Source organism: Homarus americanus, unplaced genomic scaffold (genome assembly GCF_018991925.1).
Source record: "Homarus americanus isolate GMGI-L3 unplaced genomic scaffold, GMGI_Hamer_2.0 scaffold50281, whole genome shotgun sequence".
Classification (NCBI taxonomy): Eukaryota; Metazoa; Arthropoda; class Malacostraca; order Decapoda; family Nephropidae; genus Homarus; species Homarus americanus.
This window is the reverse complement of record NW_024742338.1, coordinates 3869818-3888127: the sequence shown is the minus strand read 5'-3', so window position 1 is coordinate 3888127 and position 18310 is coordinate 3869818. Positions and strand designations below refer to the sequence as shown.

At 40.7% G+C, this 18310-nt stretch overlaps 1 protein-coding gene across 1 annotated transcript; it reads right to left on the bottom strand.

Moving 5' to 3' along the window:
• Nucleotides 1-267: 267 nt before the first annotated feature.
• Nucleotides 268-14160, bottom strand: LOC121876815. The gene is made up of 11 exons (XM_042382245.1): nt 14049-14160; nt 12703-12770; nt 12215-12315; nt 11011-11252; nt 10777-10911; nt 10321-10368; nt 5787-6018; nt 5102-5214; nt 4155-4288; nt 2679-2829; nt 268-519 (listed from the first exon to the last, which is right to left on the bottom strand). The coding sequence occupies exons 2-11, from the start codon at nt 12762-12764 to the stop codon at nt 319-321; spliced, it is 1419 nt and encodes a 472-aa protein (XP_042238179.1). The 5' UTR covers nt 12765-12770; nt 14049-14160; the 3' UTR covers nt 268-318.
• Between the last annotated feature and the right edge of the window lie 4150 nt (nt 14161-18310).

The following is an 18310-nucleotide window of genomic DNA, read 5'->3' as shown; positions in this document are numbered from 1 at the left end:
TTTTCTCTTCTTACGTACTGTAAAATATTGCACTATTTTACAGAACCCAGTTATAAAATATACTTGACAATGGCATCCCCAGAGTGAAGGAGGTAATACTTAGCAGACAAAATCAGCCCCTAGGCTATTAATAAGAGACAAGAGATCAAAGGTTAAAAATCACAGCTTCAAAATAAATCACCATTCAGTAGAAATTCACACCTACCTTGGCTGGCATCTATCTGGAGTTAGTTAATGTCTTACAACTAAGGTAAAAAATATCACATCCCCATAAACTCTTTTTTATTGTAATTAAACACCATAAATATTAAAAATACATTACTGAGTGTTAACGTGGATTTTCATTACATCGTCAATATCTTCTAATTTTTGGAACAACGTAGTTAACTGCTTCTCGTCATCTTCAGAAATTGTCACGGGTATTTTCGCTAAATAGTCAACGTTGGCATAATTTATTTCATACCCGAGGCTCTCCAAACCTTGTTTGACTTGCATGAAGTCGTTAGGGGCACTGGTGAACTGTGGATAACAAATCAGTTATAGAGAAAACAACAGGCAAGAGCTTTGTACATTATTGATCTACAGGTTATTGTCTGAAATATAAATACAGTACTGTACTGATCCAAGGCAATATACCTGGTCAAAGACAATATACCTGATCAATTATTTTGTTCTATTCATTAAGGCATTCCCCACTATGGCAAGAGACAAGTGTGCCGACACAGGGCCAGGGGGCAGCAGTGCACCCTCCACCCACTCAACCCCCCACCCGGGAGGCGGCACCAGCTCAGCCTACCGGACAGGAGGAGGCGAGCGCCGTGTAAACAATGACATTTCTAACCACACCCTGCAAAATACAGTGTACTTAGCAAATGCTGCAGCTTCTGAGAATGGGGGGGGAGCAGGTTTATTACTAAGAACAGAGACGTTACCGAGAACAAATTCTGGCTTGAATGTCATGTACACTAATACTGACACGTTCTTTGATAACAGAGAGGAGTTTGAAACACTACTAAGACTACACCAACCAGATATTGAAGGTGTTGTAAAACTGTTGTACAAGAACAGGAGAATCGACCCAGAGGAATGTGAGTTCAGTATTGCTAGGCAAGACCTTAGAGCCAGCCAGGCGAGGGTACAGGGAGAGGATGTTTTTGAAGAGTCCAAGTGGTGTAAAATTCAATTAAAGGGAGGGGACTTACTTATCGTCGGGTGTATCTACAGATCCCCAAACTGTGGCCCACTAAATCAAAGGAACTTAAGAACCTTAATAAACAACGCAGCGATGCTCAACCCTAGCCACCTCCTTATCATGGGGGACTTTAACTATGGCGACATCGACTGGAGAAACGAGTCCACCCCGAATGACTTGAATAACCCTGCTACTCTTTTTGTAGAAACTCTGAGAGATAATTTTCTGTTCCAACATGTTAGAGACCCGACACATTACAGAGGGGAGCAAACACCCAAGCCACTTGACCTCATCATAACAAACGAGGAGGGTATGGTGGCCAAACTGGAACACCTTGCCCCAGTTGGCACCAGTCACCATACAGTGTTGTCATTCAGATTTAACTGTTACCTAGTTCAAGATAAGGCCAGGCCAAGGTGCAAATATTACAAGGGAAATTATAATGGGATGAGGGAAGAGATGAGGGGTATCAACTGGCCTGACTTATTAAAGAACGCAGACACTACGCTGAATATCATAACTAGTAAAGTGACCCATTTGATCGATAAATATATACCCAAGACCAAACCCAGTGCTTCTAGGAATACGAGGGGATCCCTACAAATGAACCATGCGACAGTCGACAAAATTAAGAAGAAGACCCAGAAATTCAAGACGTGGGTTGGGTCAAACAATGAGCAAGACAGGAGGATGTATGCAAGAGCCAGAAACCATGCAAAGATAAAGTGTAAGAGGGCTGAAAAGGAGTTCCAGAGGCTGGTTGCAAGAGAGGTCAAGTCAAACCCAAAGGCGTTTTACCGCTACGCAAAGTCGAAATTGAAAACGCGAGTAGGAGTATCAGACCTGAGGCTGGTGGATGGTAGTTACGCAGATTCTGACCAGGATAAAGCTGAGGCATTGAACAGCTTCTTTTCCTCGGTGTTCACAAGAGAGGAGGCAACTAACCTTCCTGCGTTTGAGGACAGACGGTTCGACACAGCACTGACCCACATTGTGTTCACAGAAGAGGGTATTAGAAATAAACTGTCCAGGCTAAAGGTCCATAAGAGTCCCGGACCTGACATGGTGCATCCTAGAGTGCTAAGAGAGTTGTGCAACGAGCTTGCAGAGCCCCTGAGGATCCTGTTTTGTAAATGCCTGGATGAACAAATGGTCCCCAGTGAATGGAAAGTGGCTTATGTGAGTCCTATCTTCAAGAAGGGCGATCGTCACTCAACGAACAACTATAGACCGGTGAGCCTGACCAGCATAATATGTAAAGGACTTGAGAGTATTATCAGAGATGGATCTCTCTTTAACAAGTCACAAACACCTCTAAGAGTCATGTTGGTGTTAAGAACTAGAGAACTCTGATGTGACTGGGACACCAACAAAGTGGAACTAAACTGTTTTAATATGACGACTCGCTGATCCCAAATATAATTTTATCTTCATCTTTGAATTTACCCAAATAATATATCCTTAACATCTCCCACACAAGACTTACCACTAAGTTATCATCCTCTTCTGCTACGTCCTCTGCCCCAACCTCAATGGCACTGTCCATAGCTGCTTCCAGTGAGGCTCCTTTACCACTGGCCACCACGATCCCCTTCTCCTCAAACATGTGTCGAGCACTACCTTTGGCTTCCTGCACACTGTGAGGGAAGGATATACAGTACAGCATATATGATCATACAAGAGTGTGCTACATCTTCTATAACCAGACAAGTTCTCTGGGTGATCCATGTAATCAACCAAGTCTTCAGGACTGGGTTAAGTTAGGATAGCAACACAGAAGTAAGAGTTATCATTTAAAACAGAAGGAGAACTGGTTTTTCATACAACCACATAGATAGTGTGCATCTCTCACGTCACTTGTTCAGTCATAACCTCAGACAACAACAATAATAGTCTTTAGTCTCAACCACTCAGTCACTGGGTGGATGCTGGTACAGTTTGCAGTCCTGGATACAACATAGTCAAATGGTAACTGGTAAGTGCCTGATCAACATGGAAACAATAATGTAAAAATTTAATATTCCTTGATTTTTTTTGTAAATTTGAAATTGGTAAATAGTATAGGAAGTAAATAGGGTTTTATTCACTGAAATTTTGTTTTGAAAGTAAATATGCAACAGAATTCAAGCTACCAGCAAAATCTCTCCTCAATGCATATGGTGCCAATGTCCCAAGCCTTGTATATTAGTTATTATGATGGAAGGTATCTATGTCTCCAGTGATTTAACAAAAGAATTTCAAGAAGTAAACTAATGTAGATTATTTCATGGGATGGTTCTTTAATATTTATTGACTTTTTAATCTCAAAATATGGAATTTACAAAATATGGAACTTACAAAACACAGCCCAGAAGTTAGATTGAAAGTAAAAAATTACCTTAATGTAATATAGAATAGCGCATAGTGTACAAATCAAATAAACTCTAAATTTTAAAGTAAATATGAAAGTGGTTTATGGGAAGTGAATGATGTTTTACCCTCAATATCCTGTTATAATAAATGATACTTGAATCTCCCCTGGTGGCTGTGGAAACTCGTAAATACTTAGGACAGCAGAGAAAATATAAAATGAGGAATATTCAAGACTGGTTGACGAGGAATTACTGTACTGTACTGCCATCTAGTCTCACATGATCAAGACACAGGTGTATGGACTCTCCCAAGTGAATATTTCTCTTATACTCTCATCTCTTCCCCTTATTGTACTTCTCCCATTCTACTTACAATACCTATACTGTAGAGCCATTTTCTTGCCTAACTGTAAATCTATCTAATGTATCTGTGGATGAAGCAATATGTATACTGTAATGAGAGACACAAAGGCAACAAAGAGAGGTTTAATGGTAAAGGCATAAAGCTTTTGATACTTTAGTACAGCATAAGAATAAGGTGGAATCATAAAACAAAATAAACCTCAACGATAATTTAATCTTAAATTAAAGTCGATGAAAATATCCCTTACTAAAATTTTTTGATCACGCTCTGCAAAGCTATCTTGGTGCGATTTACGTTGTCAGTCAACAGCTCGACCAAGAAGAACACAGATCCAGGTCCCCTGTACTCTATGATGGCAGCCTTAGCATTGTCCTGAGACTTCTGTAAATATCAAGAGCATCATTACCAAGATGTGTTTAAAGTAGGTCGAGGGAACATCTTGAATAACATATAAAGTTATATTTTGTGCCATAATGATGAGCAAATTCAACAAAATGTAAACACCTCTGTACATGACTTGGTTGATGGTGTTCAGGACCTCCAGCCTGAGACACAGGTTCAGTCCTCTGTCAAGTAAGTTTGGTGGGGCTAAGATAATCCTTATATACCAGAGGCTGCCATCCCATGTTTAGGTGTAGCTCTCAGAGGAAAATTACATAAATAATGGACACAATAATCACCTCTAGTATTTGTTACTACTGACTTAGAAACAACAAATCTTGCCAAATACAGTAACTTTACTTCTACTGGGCAAGGCAAGTGAGCTTCTGATGCTGCTTGTAAAGATTTATTTCCTTTACTGTATGGCAAGAATAAAGGCAGATATTGGGTAATCAATGATGTTAGTTCAAAAAAATTCATAGTATGATGTTTAGATAAAAATTACAAGCTCACTTTTATAATCATGTATATCTTTTTAAGTAAAGTGTTACCAGGCATTGATTTGTGATGTTTTCCAATTTTAATACAGTACCAAAATATTTTAAACATGTTAACTTAATACTGTTTTTTTGTCATTTTGGTGTGGGGTGTGAAGTGGCCCCACGGTACGAAGGTTGTTATAAACTACAGGGGTGCTAAGAGGGAATACAGTATATTATTTTTAGACATGTGTTGATGTTGGTGAGGAACATTATGGATCTCAATACTGTATGTCATGAAACAGTTTCAAGATATATTGGAGAGAAGACTTACCTGATGTGTTTCTATAACATTATTTATACTAGCTAGAGGCATGTTGTTACTGCGAGCAAGTTCAACAGCCTTGGCAAGTTTGGAGTTCAGGTTGGGGTCAGTATTTCCACCCTCTAGAAAAGAAGAAAGATGTTTCTTTTTCTGCCAAATAAAATATAATTAACAACAATACAATTCTAAATCAAGACACTAGCAACCGGGGAATTATTTTTTCACTCCTATGAGCTTCTCTCACTGTGATGCAGCAACCAGACTCATGAACACACACAACCTCCATCACTCTAATTTGTTTACTGTCATATATTTATCCAGCCATCAAAAATTCCTGGGGCGATTGTAGAAAAATTTAAAAACATATTTTTGTGGCTTTTCACTTTTTATCATCATTATTTCTATTATGCTTCATTCATGTCTGTCTAACATTAGGTGGAACAGCTGGTTGTAGCCTGGCATGACTGAGATAATGTACATCATATCTTTATCTTGTTCTGTGGTTTTGATAGGTATATTTTTTGGCAAATATGAGACCTACACACACAAACACACCTCTCTGAAAGCCAATGTCACCATGCAGTTAACTTGGAGACCTAAAACATATATTATCTGACCAAAGTCTGAGATGACAGGTTACTCCGAGGACAAATGAAAGGAATCAGATTAAAGTTATATCAAGGGGTGAGTTTACCTTTTATTGCATTTCTTATAAGACGAGAACACTTTGTGTATATCTTCTGCCTCTCGGCATCTTTACTGGCCTTGATGTGTTTGATGTTAGACCACTTGTTGTGTCCAGCCATCCCTCTTGAGAGTTCCAGTGTACAAGGGACAATGGTGCTCTTCAATACATGACTTATATTCCTGTACATGACAGTCTCCATGCCCACACATGGGGAGGAAGCTGCTGCTAATCTCACAATCTGGAAAATTTATTATAAATAACTTGTCTAGTAAGTGCTTCAGGTAAACAACAGATTATGTAGTTAAAAAGTGATTAGTTTACAAACACTGAGAGCTGGTATTACTTCCACAGGTGCTGTACTGTACGTCCGCATGTGTAAACATGTCTGCTTTATGTGACTGATACTGAAGCCATTCATCAAAACCTTGAATAAAAACTAACCAGGTTTTTCTTAAACTCTACATCTAAGAGTTGGTGAGTATTTTAAATTTAAGTTTTCACTCATCTGATAGTTGGAGAAGCTACTTAACCCCCCGAGTACTATGCCGGTCCCCTGAGCACAGTGAGTTAGCCCTGAGTATATATTCTTAACCCTCGTCCCACCATTGTGCTCTATGAAGGTCAGGTCAGCTCTCTTTTGAGGTTGTAAGATGACCTCAGAGATAGGAATCTGACCACAGATGCTGCAAGAGACTGTGTAACATGGTGAGCTGCCATCAGGTAATCTCGGCTATCCCAGACAAGCCTGAAAATTGCTGTAAATGGTGATGAGAACATGACACAATGTATTGTACTGTACTGTACTCACTTCAATATGATGTCTTTATTATTGGGTTATTGTAGAATTATCTGTTGCCTTGAGTATGATAACATTGTACTCAGGTACGTAAGTCATCATACTTTCTGCAATCGAATGTTTGTTTGTTTTATACATCTTTTTTTTCTTTAGATAGCTACAGTTACATTCTATAATGTCAGTCATAACAGAAAATTAACTTGTCAAGTCAAACCTAAAAACATAAGTTATTTTCTATCTTATTCTAATAAAATAAAATAACAATCCCTTCTCTTTTGTTTAGATACTGTACACTTACACTCTATAATTCATAAAAGGAAGAGAAACTAACCTAACACATTACAGTTATGTTATTTTCTACCTTATTTTTCTGAAGTAAAATTCCTTTCTGCAAACACAAACATTCCTACAGTCACTACACAGCTCGTGAGGGTTTTTTCATTTTCTTTGGGGATTTTGTAATTTTTTATTTATTTTTTTTTTATTTCTCGAGGTAAGAAAGCTTTTATCTTCTATAGAGAAATTTCCTCTAGTTGGTGGTAAGGCCGGACCAGTCTCGTCAAGTATTACCCATCTTTTTTTACCTCTAGAATATAAGAAAAAATGGATGAATTGGAACTTTCTTTTGTTAATCCCTAGTCTTTGGTAAGTGAATGAGGTCCATATACTGTACACGAAGACATCATGTTGGTTTGTGCTCCAGTTGTCAATAAGGTATCAAAATAACACCTTTAACTTCCTAACATAACATAACCTAAAACAATGCACTTCCTTCATGGGACAGCTAGGTTAGGTTAGGTTAGGTTAGGATAGATAGGTTTGGTTGGTTTATCTTATCTACAATAAATCATCGGTCGGTGGGAAGTGTTTGTGGGTATGACATAATGTTGAGGTAAAACAGCTAAACTAAAACTAAAAAACAAAAAAAAAATTCTTTGCAAAGTTGCCAGTTTTTCACGTGTATGGAGCAGAAATGTTTATGTCCACGATATATTTATCTTTTAGTGCTAACATAAACACTTAATAATGGAAAGATCGGAAAAACAAAAGAAACTTGCAACATGTCCACTTTTTTTTATATTCTCAAGGTAACAAATAAGTTATATTCTACAGAAATTTTTCCTGAAGTTGCTCCTCTCCATGAGTCCGTGTTCTTGAATATTACTAATATGAAGTTTGTCGTCTACAGAAACCTTAAATTGACTATTTTTTTAATCCTAGAAATGAACTTTATCATATAAATCCGAAATCTAAAATAAGTGTTAAAGCTGCACACGAATCTGAAGTAATAGTATTTTGATGTAAGTTTACGTCTGTTACTTTGGATTTCACTCTCAAATGCTGAACTGTACTCTGTTACCATCCCAACACTCACATAAACCACTCATTCATAAAACACTCACATAAACCACTCATTCATAAAACACTCACATAAACCACTCATTCATAAAACACTCACATAAACCACTCAGTCATAAAACAGTCACATAAACCACTCATTCATAAAACAGTCACATAAACCACTCATTCATAAAACACTCACATAAACCACTCATTCATAAAACAGTCACATAAACCACTCATTCATAAAACACTCACATAAACCACTCATTCATAAAACAGTCACATAAACCACTCATTCATAAAACACTCACATAAACCACTGAACGACACAAAGAACAGAACACCCCTTCCTCTCAAGACATATTTTACCCTTATTTGATGACTTACGTGTGAGATATAAGCCATATTTAATATAGTGCCGGCCGCTGGTATGAAGGAGATAGGCCCTGAGACCGTCCTCCTCTCCTCTCCACCAATCACAGACCAGCGGAACCAAAATATAAACAAGGAGTTCGTCCACCAAGTATCCGGATTTATTTGGAGCGCTTACAACACCAATCGTTAAAGGTATACTGTTATTAAAGCTCTTCAACATCTTTCTTTAAAATACGTAATTAGGCTAGTTATTACACCAGTCCATCATTCTTTAAAGATTATTAAATATACAACTTTGGAAACACCAACTGGTCAGGAACCTTCTTCAGGTGGCGGTGTTTGGATAACTGTACTTGTAGCCCCAACCCGCTAAGGTACGGAGGGCGGGTCTCCACTGGTAGTGTGTGGACATAGGCCTGACCCACGTCCACAAATGGCATGGTTGGCCACACTCTTGGCCACTCCTGTAACACACAAAGGGGATGAACCTCTGATACGACAGCGTCATCATACACGGCCGTAGGAATGTCGCAGCACTTAATGTATTTACCCAGTTTCCACACGAGTCACAAGTGATCGCCTTACTGTTCTGCCTCACAGCAGTCAGAGACAATTGGGTCACTTGGTTTGTTGATGAATGACTGTTTGTTGCTGTTAACGCCATTACGGTTTACAGTGGGCGATAATAGCGTGCTGTAAAGTTGCCCCTCACTAACTTATTCTATGGTAGAGTGATCGAGCGACACCATAGCTCCACTTGTCCTTAAATATCATATTAACTTCCACTAACAAATCGGGACCAGTATCTACCATCATTCATTAAACTAAACCGAAAAAATCACCATTTACCAAACCACCATTCCTGCCAGCCGCCATCTTGAAGCACCCTAACTTATGGTCTACCTCGTCTTCAGTCATCCTGTGCGGAGGTTTACACGGTTACCAGTTATAGGGGAAGGTTAATGTACAGTACATCACAATACTGGTATCACTGTACTTGTACATCATAATACTGGTACCACTGTACATCACAATACTGGTACCACTGTCTGGCCTCCATGCCCCACACCTTCGCTGATGACACACACAGTGTTCTGCACACCGTCACTCAGTTAACTCTCCCCCGTGTAGTCGGTTACACGTGAAGGCCACAGCTCTTTCTCACTTTGTACGAGTTGCAGTTGTTTGAAGTTGGTTCCTTTTAGAGAGTTTGAGAATTGTCTGTCTTAATTACTGTACGATTTTATAGCAGCGTGTGTGGAGGGATGGGGGGTGGTGGGTAAGGTGTGTGTGAGAAAGGTGAGGTGAGGTATTGCTTTAGAGTCACTGGTCTTCTCTCTCTCTACTGTACGTCCAGCGTCAACTCTATACCTATATGAATACTGAAGAAACTTTGGTAATTCTCTACAGAAAGGTTAACCGTTAATATGACGAACTACCGGGGTCAGAGGTCAAAGGTTGTGTTGATTTTCTTGTTTGGTTATAGTAAGAAATGAAACATTATCCGTAAACAAGTACGTTTGTGAAGTGTCAGAATCTATCTGGATACTCAAACATTTCAAAGTCCTTTTTGTAAATAGCACGGAGACGATCACGCTGGTAGTGAGAGAGTTGTGCCATGTAGGAGTGGAGGAGCGCTGAGGTGTTGGTCAGGATAAAGGGAGGAAAGTGGAGGTACTCTGGAGCTCCTATAAGCCGCAGAAACCTTTCTGAGTCTTCGACTACAGTCTCATACTTGGCGATCACGTCATACTGGATGTCACACGGGAAACACAACTGGTGGTATGGTCTCCAGTGCTCGTCAAAGCCGTTAACAGGACGGTCAATAACGTAACTAACAAACTCAGGGAAGGTAACACCCTCACCAGACTTTGGTATGTCTGCTTCACTGACATTCTTGCGGTAAGATTTCATAATATCATAACCATAGTGTTCGATGAAAAAATTGTCTTTGCCCTCGAACTTATCTCGGTAAGCGAACTTATCTCGGTAAGCAGAGAGTAGCCGCTCGTAGGGGTCACGTACCACCAGGAACTTGGTGTAGTTGTGGAGGTTCTGCAGCAGCACTCTAGTCTGGGGGAAAATAAACTTATAAGAGTGACATAAAAAGTGATGTGTATATATGACGTGTTGCTCAAATACACTTAATCATAATTATATTAGAAACAGGACAAATAATTCATGCTATCGCGTACCATAGTGTTGTGTGAGGTAAACCTTATTACAATACTACCTGTGTACAGTATTCACCTACCTAAACTTACTTGTACAGGTAATGACAGCAGTTGAGAACAAAACAAATGGTTATGAGTGGAAGGTGAAGGGGAGAGACAGACGTGAAGAAGGAACTACAATATTAAAATGATAAATAGATGTGGTTGGTGTGTGAGGTGATCTGGGTATCAGGTAAAAGAGAGCAGCAACGGGTAAAGGAGGAAGCATGGCGGCATACTACATCTTACATCCATCACCAACACTTACACTCTTGGACTGAAGTACTAACATCATCTTTCGGTGTAACTTGTGAGGGACGAAGTTAGGAATCTTCAAGGGTTCTGTCTCCTTGCTCAGGCCTGTAAGGATCATCCACAGCCTCTTCCAGTTGGTACAAACGACCTGAAAGAATACACTTGGATAAAATGCTGTTTAACCTAATATAATACAATACATGTGTAGCATTATTTAACCTAACCTAACCACATTAAAACAACGAACCTTGGGCACGAAGCAATAGATGGCCTTGTGAGTGTTGTCAACCAAGAGAGAGAAGATGGCAGAACTTCCCTTACCCCTGGGCAGATTGTCTCTGAAACCATCGTGCCTTCCCCCACAAGCTCTGTCAACAGCTTCTTTCCGTCGACGCTGCTCCAACTTCCACGGATCATCGTCACCACCACCATCCCCCGCTGCCTTCGTTGTCTGGGTCGTGTTTACTATGGGTGATGTCTTATTGTTTTCTGTTAGCATGAGAACACACGAGTCACCCAAATGAAATGTAACTTAAAAGAATTGTGGGTTTTTTTTTATCTAATTTCATATAATAGTTTGAGTGTTTGATATAATACTATTAATAAAATCTCTGAGGTACCCACACTCCCTCCAACACACACACACACACACAGCACCCCCCCCCCCCACGTCTCTCAGTAAGGTAGAGTGGCCAGATCACCAAATGACTCAGCAAATGCTAAAGCGGTCAATGCACTTACGGTATTTTTCAAATTTTTTCTTCAACAGGTAACAGTGGCCTTTGAATACGCACGAAAAGGCTGCATTAATTACCCTATACCACCTGGGGACACCTGTGTACTGTACTGATTAACTTGGAGAGTGGTGGATGGATAACTGATTAACCTGGTGGGTGGTGGATGGATGACTAATTAACCTGGTGGGTGGTGGATGGATGACTGATTAACCTGGTGGGTGGTGGATGGATGACTACTTAACCTGGCGGGTGGTGGATGGATGACTGATTAACCTGGTGGGTGGTGGATGGATGACTAATTAACCTGGTGGGTGGTGGATGGATGACTAATTAACCTGGTGGGTGGTGGATGGATGACTACTTAACCTGGTGGGTGGTGGATGGATGACTACTTAACCTGGCGGGTGGTGGATGGATGACTGATTAACCTGGTGGGTGGTGGATGGATGACTAATTAACCTGGCGGGTGATGGATGGATGACTTTAAGATTATTGCACTCGACCCAAAAACTCTCCTCCTGATTTTGTTTTCATTTTTACCTCATTTTTACCTCTCTGGGCGCTCACTGACCTCTTCCCGTGCCTCTCCCCGTGACCTCTAACACTGGCCTCTCCCCCTGACCTCTAACAATGGCCCCTCTCACTGACCTCTTTCCGTGACCTCCCCCCCTTGTCCTCTACCCCTGACCTCTAACAATGGCCTCTCTCACTGACCTCTTTCCGTGACCTCCCCCCTTGTCCTCTCTCCCTGACCTCTAACTTTAGGTGTAGAGGTCAAGACGTTGCCCAAGACGGTGGTCACAAGGTCATCACGCCTGTGGGAATGCGAGAATAATGTTAAGAAAACTGTTATCAAATGCTAACTCTATATGTGAATTAATATAAAACATAATATGAAGCTTAACTCAATATAAAGCTTTATTAACATAAAGCTTTAGTCACTACAAAGCTTTAGGCACTATAAAGCTTAATTACTATAAAGCTTTACTCAATATAAAGCTTAATTAACATAAAGCTTTAGTCACTACAAAGCTTTAGGCACTATAAAGCTTTACTCAATATACAGCTTAATTCACATAAAGGTTTAGTCACTACAAAGCCTTAGCCACTATAAAGCTTAATTAGCATAAAGCTTTAGTCACTGCAAAGCTTTAGCCACTATAAAGCTTAATTAACATAAAGCTTTAGCCACTATAACTCACCACAAAAAGCAGGTAACAGTTACAATCAACACAGGTAGCACCTTCCTCGGTCGCCACACCATCTTCCTGAAGCGAAAATATACACAAAGCTTTATTTTCTGTATTAATAATAAGCTTAAGATTGTGGTGGTGATGGTGTAATGGTGTATGTTGTATGGTGTAAAGGTGTAATGGTGTATGTTGTATGGTGTAATGGTGAATAGGTTACCTGCCAGAACTCCTGTAGCTGCCTCATGTAATCAGTACACACCACTGACCTGAATGTCTGTCTGTTTGTCTAGTCTTTCTGTCTCACTCTGTCTCTGTTTGTAACTATGTCTCACTCACTGTCTGTTTCTCTCTCTCTCTCTCTCTGTCTCTGTCTATGTCTGTCAGTCTGTCTCTACAGTAACAACACAACCACCTCCTGAATACCAGTTAGACCAATCCCAGGAGACTCCACTGGGGGCACTGTCAGAGGCTTTGTTAATCGTCGAGGTAAATCTAACTAACCTAACCTAACCTAACCTAACCTAAACCATCAATTTAATCTGGAACGAGTTGGTCTTGCTGAAATAGAAAACACTCTCTTGTGAATTAGCAGAATATATACTATATGAACTGATTCCAAGTCCATGTACTCTGATGAAAGTTCAAAACCTGTGAGTACAACTTGAGTATATCGTCGTTAGTGGCTTAGAATTACAATACTTGACCTTAAAGCCTTATACCAATCACCATTACCAACTACTACTACTACTACCACAATCATAAATCACTATTACTACCAGTACTATTAATCATCACTATTATCATTACTATTATCCACTATTAACCATTACGCCAACTCAGTAATTGAACATAGTTGATGACAATTAGTTTCATAACACCGTCTTGCCCCTTCTTAGCGATCAACCTCAGGACGCCTTTATTGGGACAGTTAAGTCAACAATGAAAGGACTGGGGTGTGTGTGTGTGTGTGTGTGTGGGTGGGTGTGTGTGTGTGTGTGTGTGTGTGTGTGTGTGTGTGTGTGGAGTTATACACATTTCATATAGCTGTAACTCTCTCTCTCTCTCTCTCTCGCCACTTGTCAGCTCACTAAACGATCGGGAAGTCAGGACACTATTGACAGGTACTAGACAGATATTTAGACAGGTACTGGACAGATACTAGACAGGTAGTGGACAGATAAGAGACAGGTGTGACAGATATTAGACGGGGTACTGGACAGATACTAGACAGGTACTGACAGAAACTAGGTTAGGTTGGGTTGGGTTAGGTTAGATTAGGTTTTCCCACAAGCAGGTAATGTTCTTATATTATAACGTTATTTTCTGTCAAGTAACCCCCCCCCCACACACCGACCCTGAAGCAGGGAGTATAAATTTGAACAGACAGACGAGGCTGATGTCTTCACTGTTTCTCTCACAGCAGCTAACAACACGACCTGAACCACACGATATCTGCCGCCACACTGAGCCTCCACCCCCGTCCTCTCTCCGTCCGTCCGTCCGTCTGTTTGTCCCTCCCTCACTTGGTCCCCCCTTCCCCCCTTCCTCCCTTTGACCCCCTTAAACATATCACCACCTTCCCTCCCTCCTCTCTCACATGGTGTTTCCAACCTGAACGCTCTCATAGCTTACCTTACTCTCGGTCACCCCAACGGGATGATACCATGACCAAGGCGGCAATTCTTGTTGTATTGGAGACGTGGCTCATAGTTCGATCGAGAGCTAGCGACGGCGACGGCGTGTGTAGTCACCGCCCAAGGATGACCTCGAGGCAGTATGGGTTGATCCAAGACACGCCCTATACTTACCGGGACCTCCTACCTCCTCCAGAGCAACGTAACGTGGTCACTGTCCTGTACGTCTGTGGCAGCTCAACAAGATCATCATGTCGGCCCAGTTGTGTGTTGGAGGTGGTAGTGGAGGAGGAGTGTGGTGGTGTAGGAGGGGGTGTGGTGGAGAAGAAGGAGTGTGGTGGTGGTGGTGTTGGAGGAGAGGGAGTGTGGTGGTGGTGGTGGTGTAGGAGGGGGTGTGGTGGAGGAGAAGGAGTGTGGTGGCAGGAGAGGGAGGTGGTGGTGGTGTGGTAGGAGGGGTGTGGTGGAGGAGAAAGAGTGTGGTGGTGGTGGTGGTAGGAGGGGTGTAGTGGAGGAGAAGGGAGGTGGTGGTGGTGGAGGTGTAGGGAGGGTGGTGGGAGGAGGAGTGTGGTGGTGGTGGTGGTAGGATGGGGTGTGGTGGAGGAGAAGGAGGTGGTGGTGGTGGTGGTGTAGGGGAGGGGGTGTGGTGGAGGAGAGGGAGGTGGTGGTGGTGGTGTTGGTGGAGATTATGACAGACTGTGCAGTAGTTAATGTGAGAGTAAGACCCAGTGTTAATATTATAAACACTAACATCATAAACACGGTCATTGCCTAGTTAAAAAATATCTAATATTTTGGTCAAGATCCACATTTAATCAACTACAACACTAATACAACACCTTCACTACAACACTAATACAACACCTTCACCACAACACTAATACAACACCTTCACCACAACACTAATACAACACCCAGGTCATTGTTTTCCTAGCTGGATTGTGTCAGAGAATAAGCCTGAAGTTTATACGCAGTTATTCCCAACGCCTTGCTGTAAGACTAACAACGGTACAACACCACAATGAGACAATTTTGCGGTGGAAATAACAGCTCAACTTTTTTCTAAGTCATGTGCAAAAACCACCAGCCACAGATGATACAAAGTACAGTGCCGACGCCATATCTAAGCACCGTAACATAACCACTTATCCGCTGTACTATTCTGTAATTTCTTATGATTTACAGAGGCGTCCTCGGTGCTTCAATACCACAATTCCTGGGAAGAAACGGGACGCTTGATACGGTCAACCAACAGTAAAGTTTTATAAATATTGCCGTCAGAATAATGAAGTCTAGTTATTATCAGCCCTCTGGTGGTATAAGAAGGAGAATCAGGTTTATTTATTTTATTATCCTCGTGTCTATGTGTTCTTCCCGCCTCGACCTGTAACTTAATTGTGGTGATATTTTGAACTTGGTGACACTTCTGTTCTCTAATATATCAATGAACACGATCACCGCAAGGAACACACAACTACACAACATTCGTTTTGTATATTTATATTCTTCTCAAAAACTTTAGAGTATCCGTCAGGGCTCGCAGTTATATAGATGTGTTACGGGAGATATTTGACTGAGGTAAATTTCCTACATGACCAGCCATTAACGCAATAGTTATATTGATACAAACACCTGCCTGGTATCATGCAATCAGTCGGTGATAGTCAGGTGGTGGGTTAGTGAGCGGCGATACGGACTCTTTTTTTAAGTTATTTTAGAAGGAACACCATCCACTACTCTACTCTAACGAGACGATACCTCTAGAATAAACACCTGACACCTCTGACTCCTCGTAATCAGCCCACAGTCCTCTTGATCTGTTAAGGCTTTCGTGGACCTGTGACGGGTCGAGAAACAAGAACGTTGACACTACCCTGAATATCATACACGATAAAGTGATCTATTTGATTGATTAATATATGCCCAAGGTCAGACCCACTGGCTTCAGCTCTACAGGGACACCGTCATGCATGAACCAGGAGATAGGTCGCGACAAGTGATGAGCAGGACAGAAGGATGTATGCGGTATCCTAGATCACAGTAAACGCTTCTGCGCTTCACCTTACACAAGGATGTAGGGGAGTGCCCAATAAATAAAAAAAAAAAAATCACAAGAACCAAACAGCTTCAGAGGCAGATTGTAAACGCAAAAACGAAATTAACGACACGTGTGGGTGTATCAGATCTGAGACTTGAGGATGGTAGTTAGGCAGATCAGGAGAAGGCGACGCTAAATAAACAAGACAACTTCCCGGCCGCTCGTTTGTTTAACCCACTTTTTCCGAGTTGATGAGGTCATGCTTTACCTTGTGAAACGTTCCTCTACTCTTTATATACTGTAAGGGGAGACCATTAAATAGTTGTTTTTATTTCACTATCTCAGTTGATACATATTTGTAAGATGTTTTCTCTTTTATAACATATCACTTTCTTTAATTTTGTTTAGTTATGTTTTCTAAGTTATTTCTGTCTCATGTAATCTTCTTAAATTTTCTTAGTTCTATTATATTTTATTTTAAGAACATAAGAAAATAAGGAGTCTGCAATAGGCCGGTTGGCCTGTGCATGGCAGCTCCTGTCGAGAGTTACTACCACTCTCTATCATCCATGAATCTATCCAGCCTCCTTTTGAAACTTTCCAGAGTTCCCGCACTTACTACAAAGTTGCTAAGCTTGTTCCACTCGTCCACCACCCTATTTGTGAACCAGTTTCTTCCTATCTCCCTCCTAAACCTAAACTTATCCAACTTGAATCCGTTGCTCCGAGTCCTATCCTGCTCGGATATTATGAGAACTTTATCTATATCCCCTTTATTGATTCCTTTCACCCACTTAAATACTTCTATCATAACTCCCCGCACTCTTCGTCTTTCTAGGGAATGCAAGTTAAGTTTCTTTAACCTATCCTGATATGGAAGGTTTCTAAGTCCCGGAATCATTTTTGTCATTCTTCGCTGCACCGACTCTAGTGAATTTATATCCATTCTATAATAGGGGCACCAGAACTGAACCGCATAATCGAGGTGCGGCCTGACTAGCGCAAGATATAGTTGCAATAAGACCTCTGCACTCTTGTTACTTACACTTCTAGATATAAAACCCAATACTCTGTTTGCCTTATTTCGAACATTAACGCACTGTTTTCTAGGCCGTAGGTCCGGGCTTACAAGTACCCCTAGGTCTCTTTCACAAGTCGACTTCTCTAGGTTGATGTCGTTAAGGCTGTATACATTATCAGTATTTGTTCCTCCAATATTAAGTACACTGCACTTGCTGGTGTTGAATTTCATTTGCCATTTTTCAGACCACCCCTGCAGTTTATTTAGATCCTCCTGTAATGCATTTGCATCCTGCCCTGAATTAATTTGCCGCCCTATTTTGGTGTCATCCGCAAACTTGCTTATGTCACTGCTGATCCCAGTATCTAGATCGTTTATGTAGATTATGATTTACTTGCTCATTCTTTTATAAGCTATTTTCTAAGTATTTCAATGTTTTTATGTATTTAAGTATTTCAATATTCTTTACGTTTCTTTTCGATATTATATATTTCCTTGAATGTCATCATTTGTTTATTATATTTTCCTCTTAATTATTTCAGTATTTATCAGTGTTTTTGTGTGTATATCCTCTTATTACTATTCTCATATGTGTTTAGTTATAGTCTGTTCAATGGATTAACCTGGGAAAACCACATCATTCTTTAACATCATCTCTTAGTATACTCATTATACTTACACGGTAGACTGCCACCACCACCCAGGCGTTTATTAGAATATAACTGGTAACATTAAAGTGTTAGGTAGCGTGGTAGACGAGCTAAGGCACGTGGGTTACTGTGTTTATTTTCTGAGAACCAATAGTTAGAAGGAGCGGTGATACCCACAATACTAAATCAACAGTCATTAAAATTAACTGTGAATAGTATGACAAGTTGAACCTTTATCCACAACAAAACTCGGGTCAATCACCGATTACTTTACTGC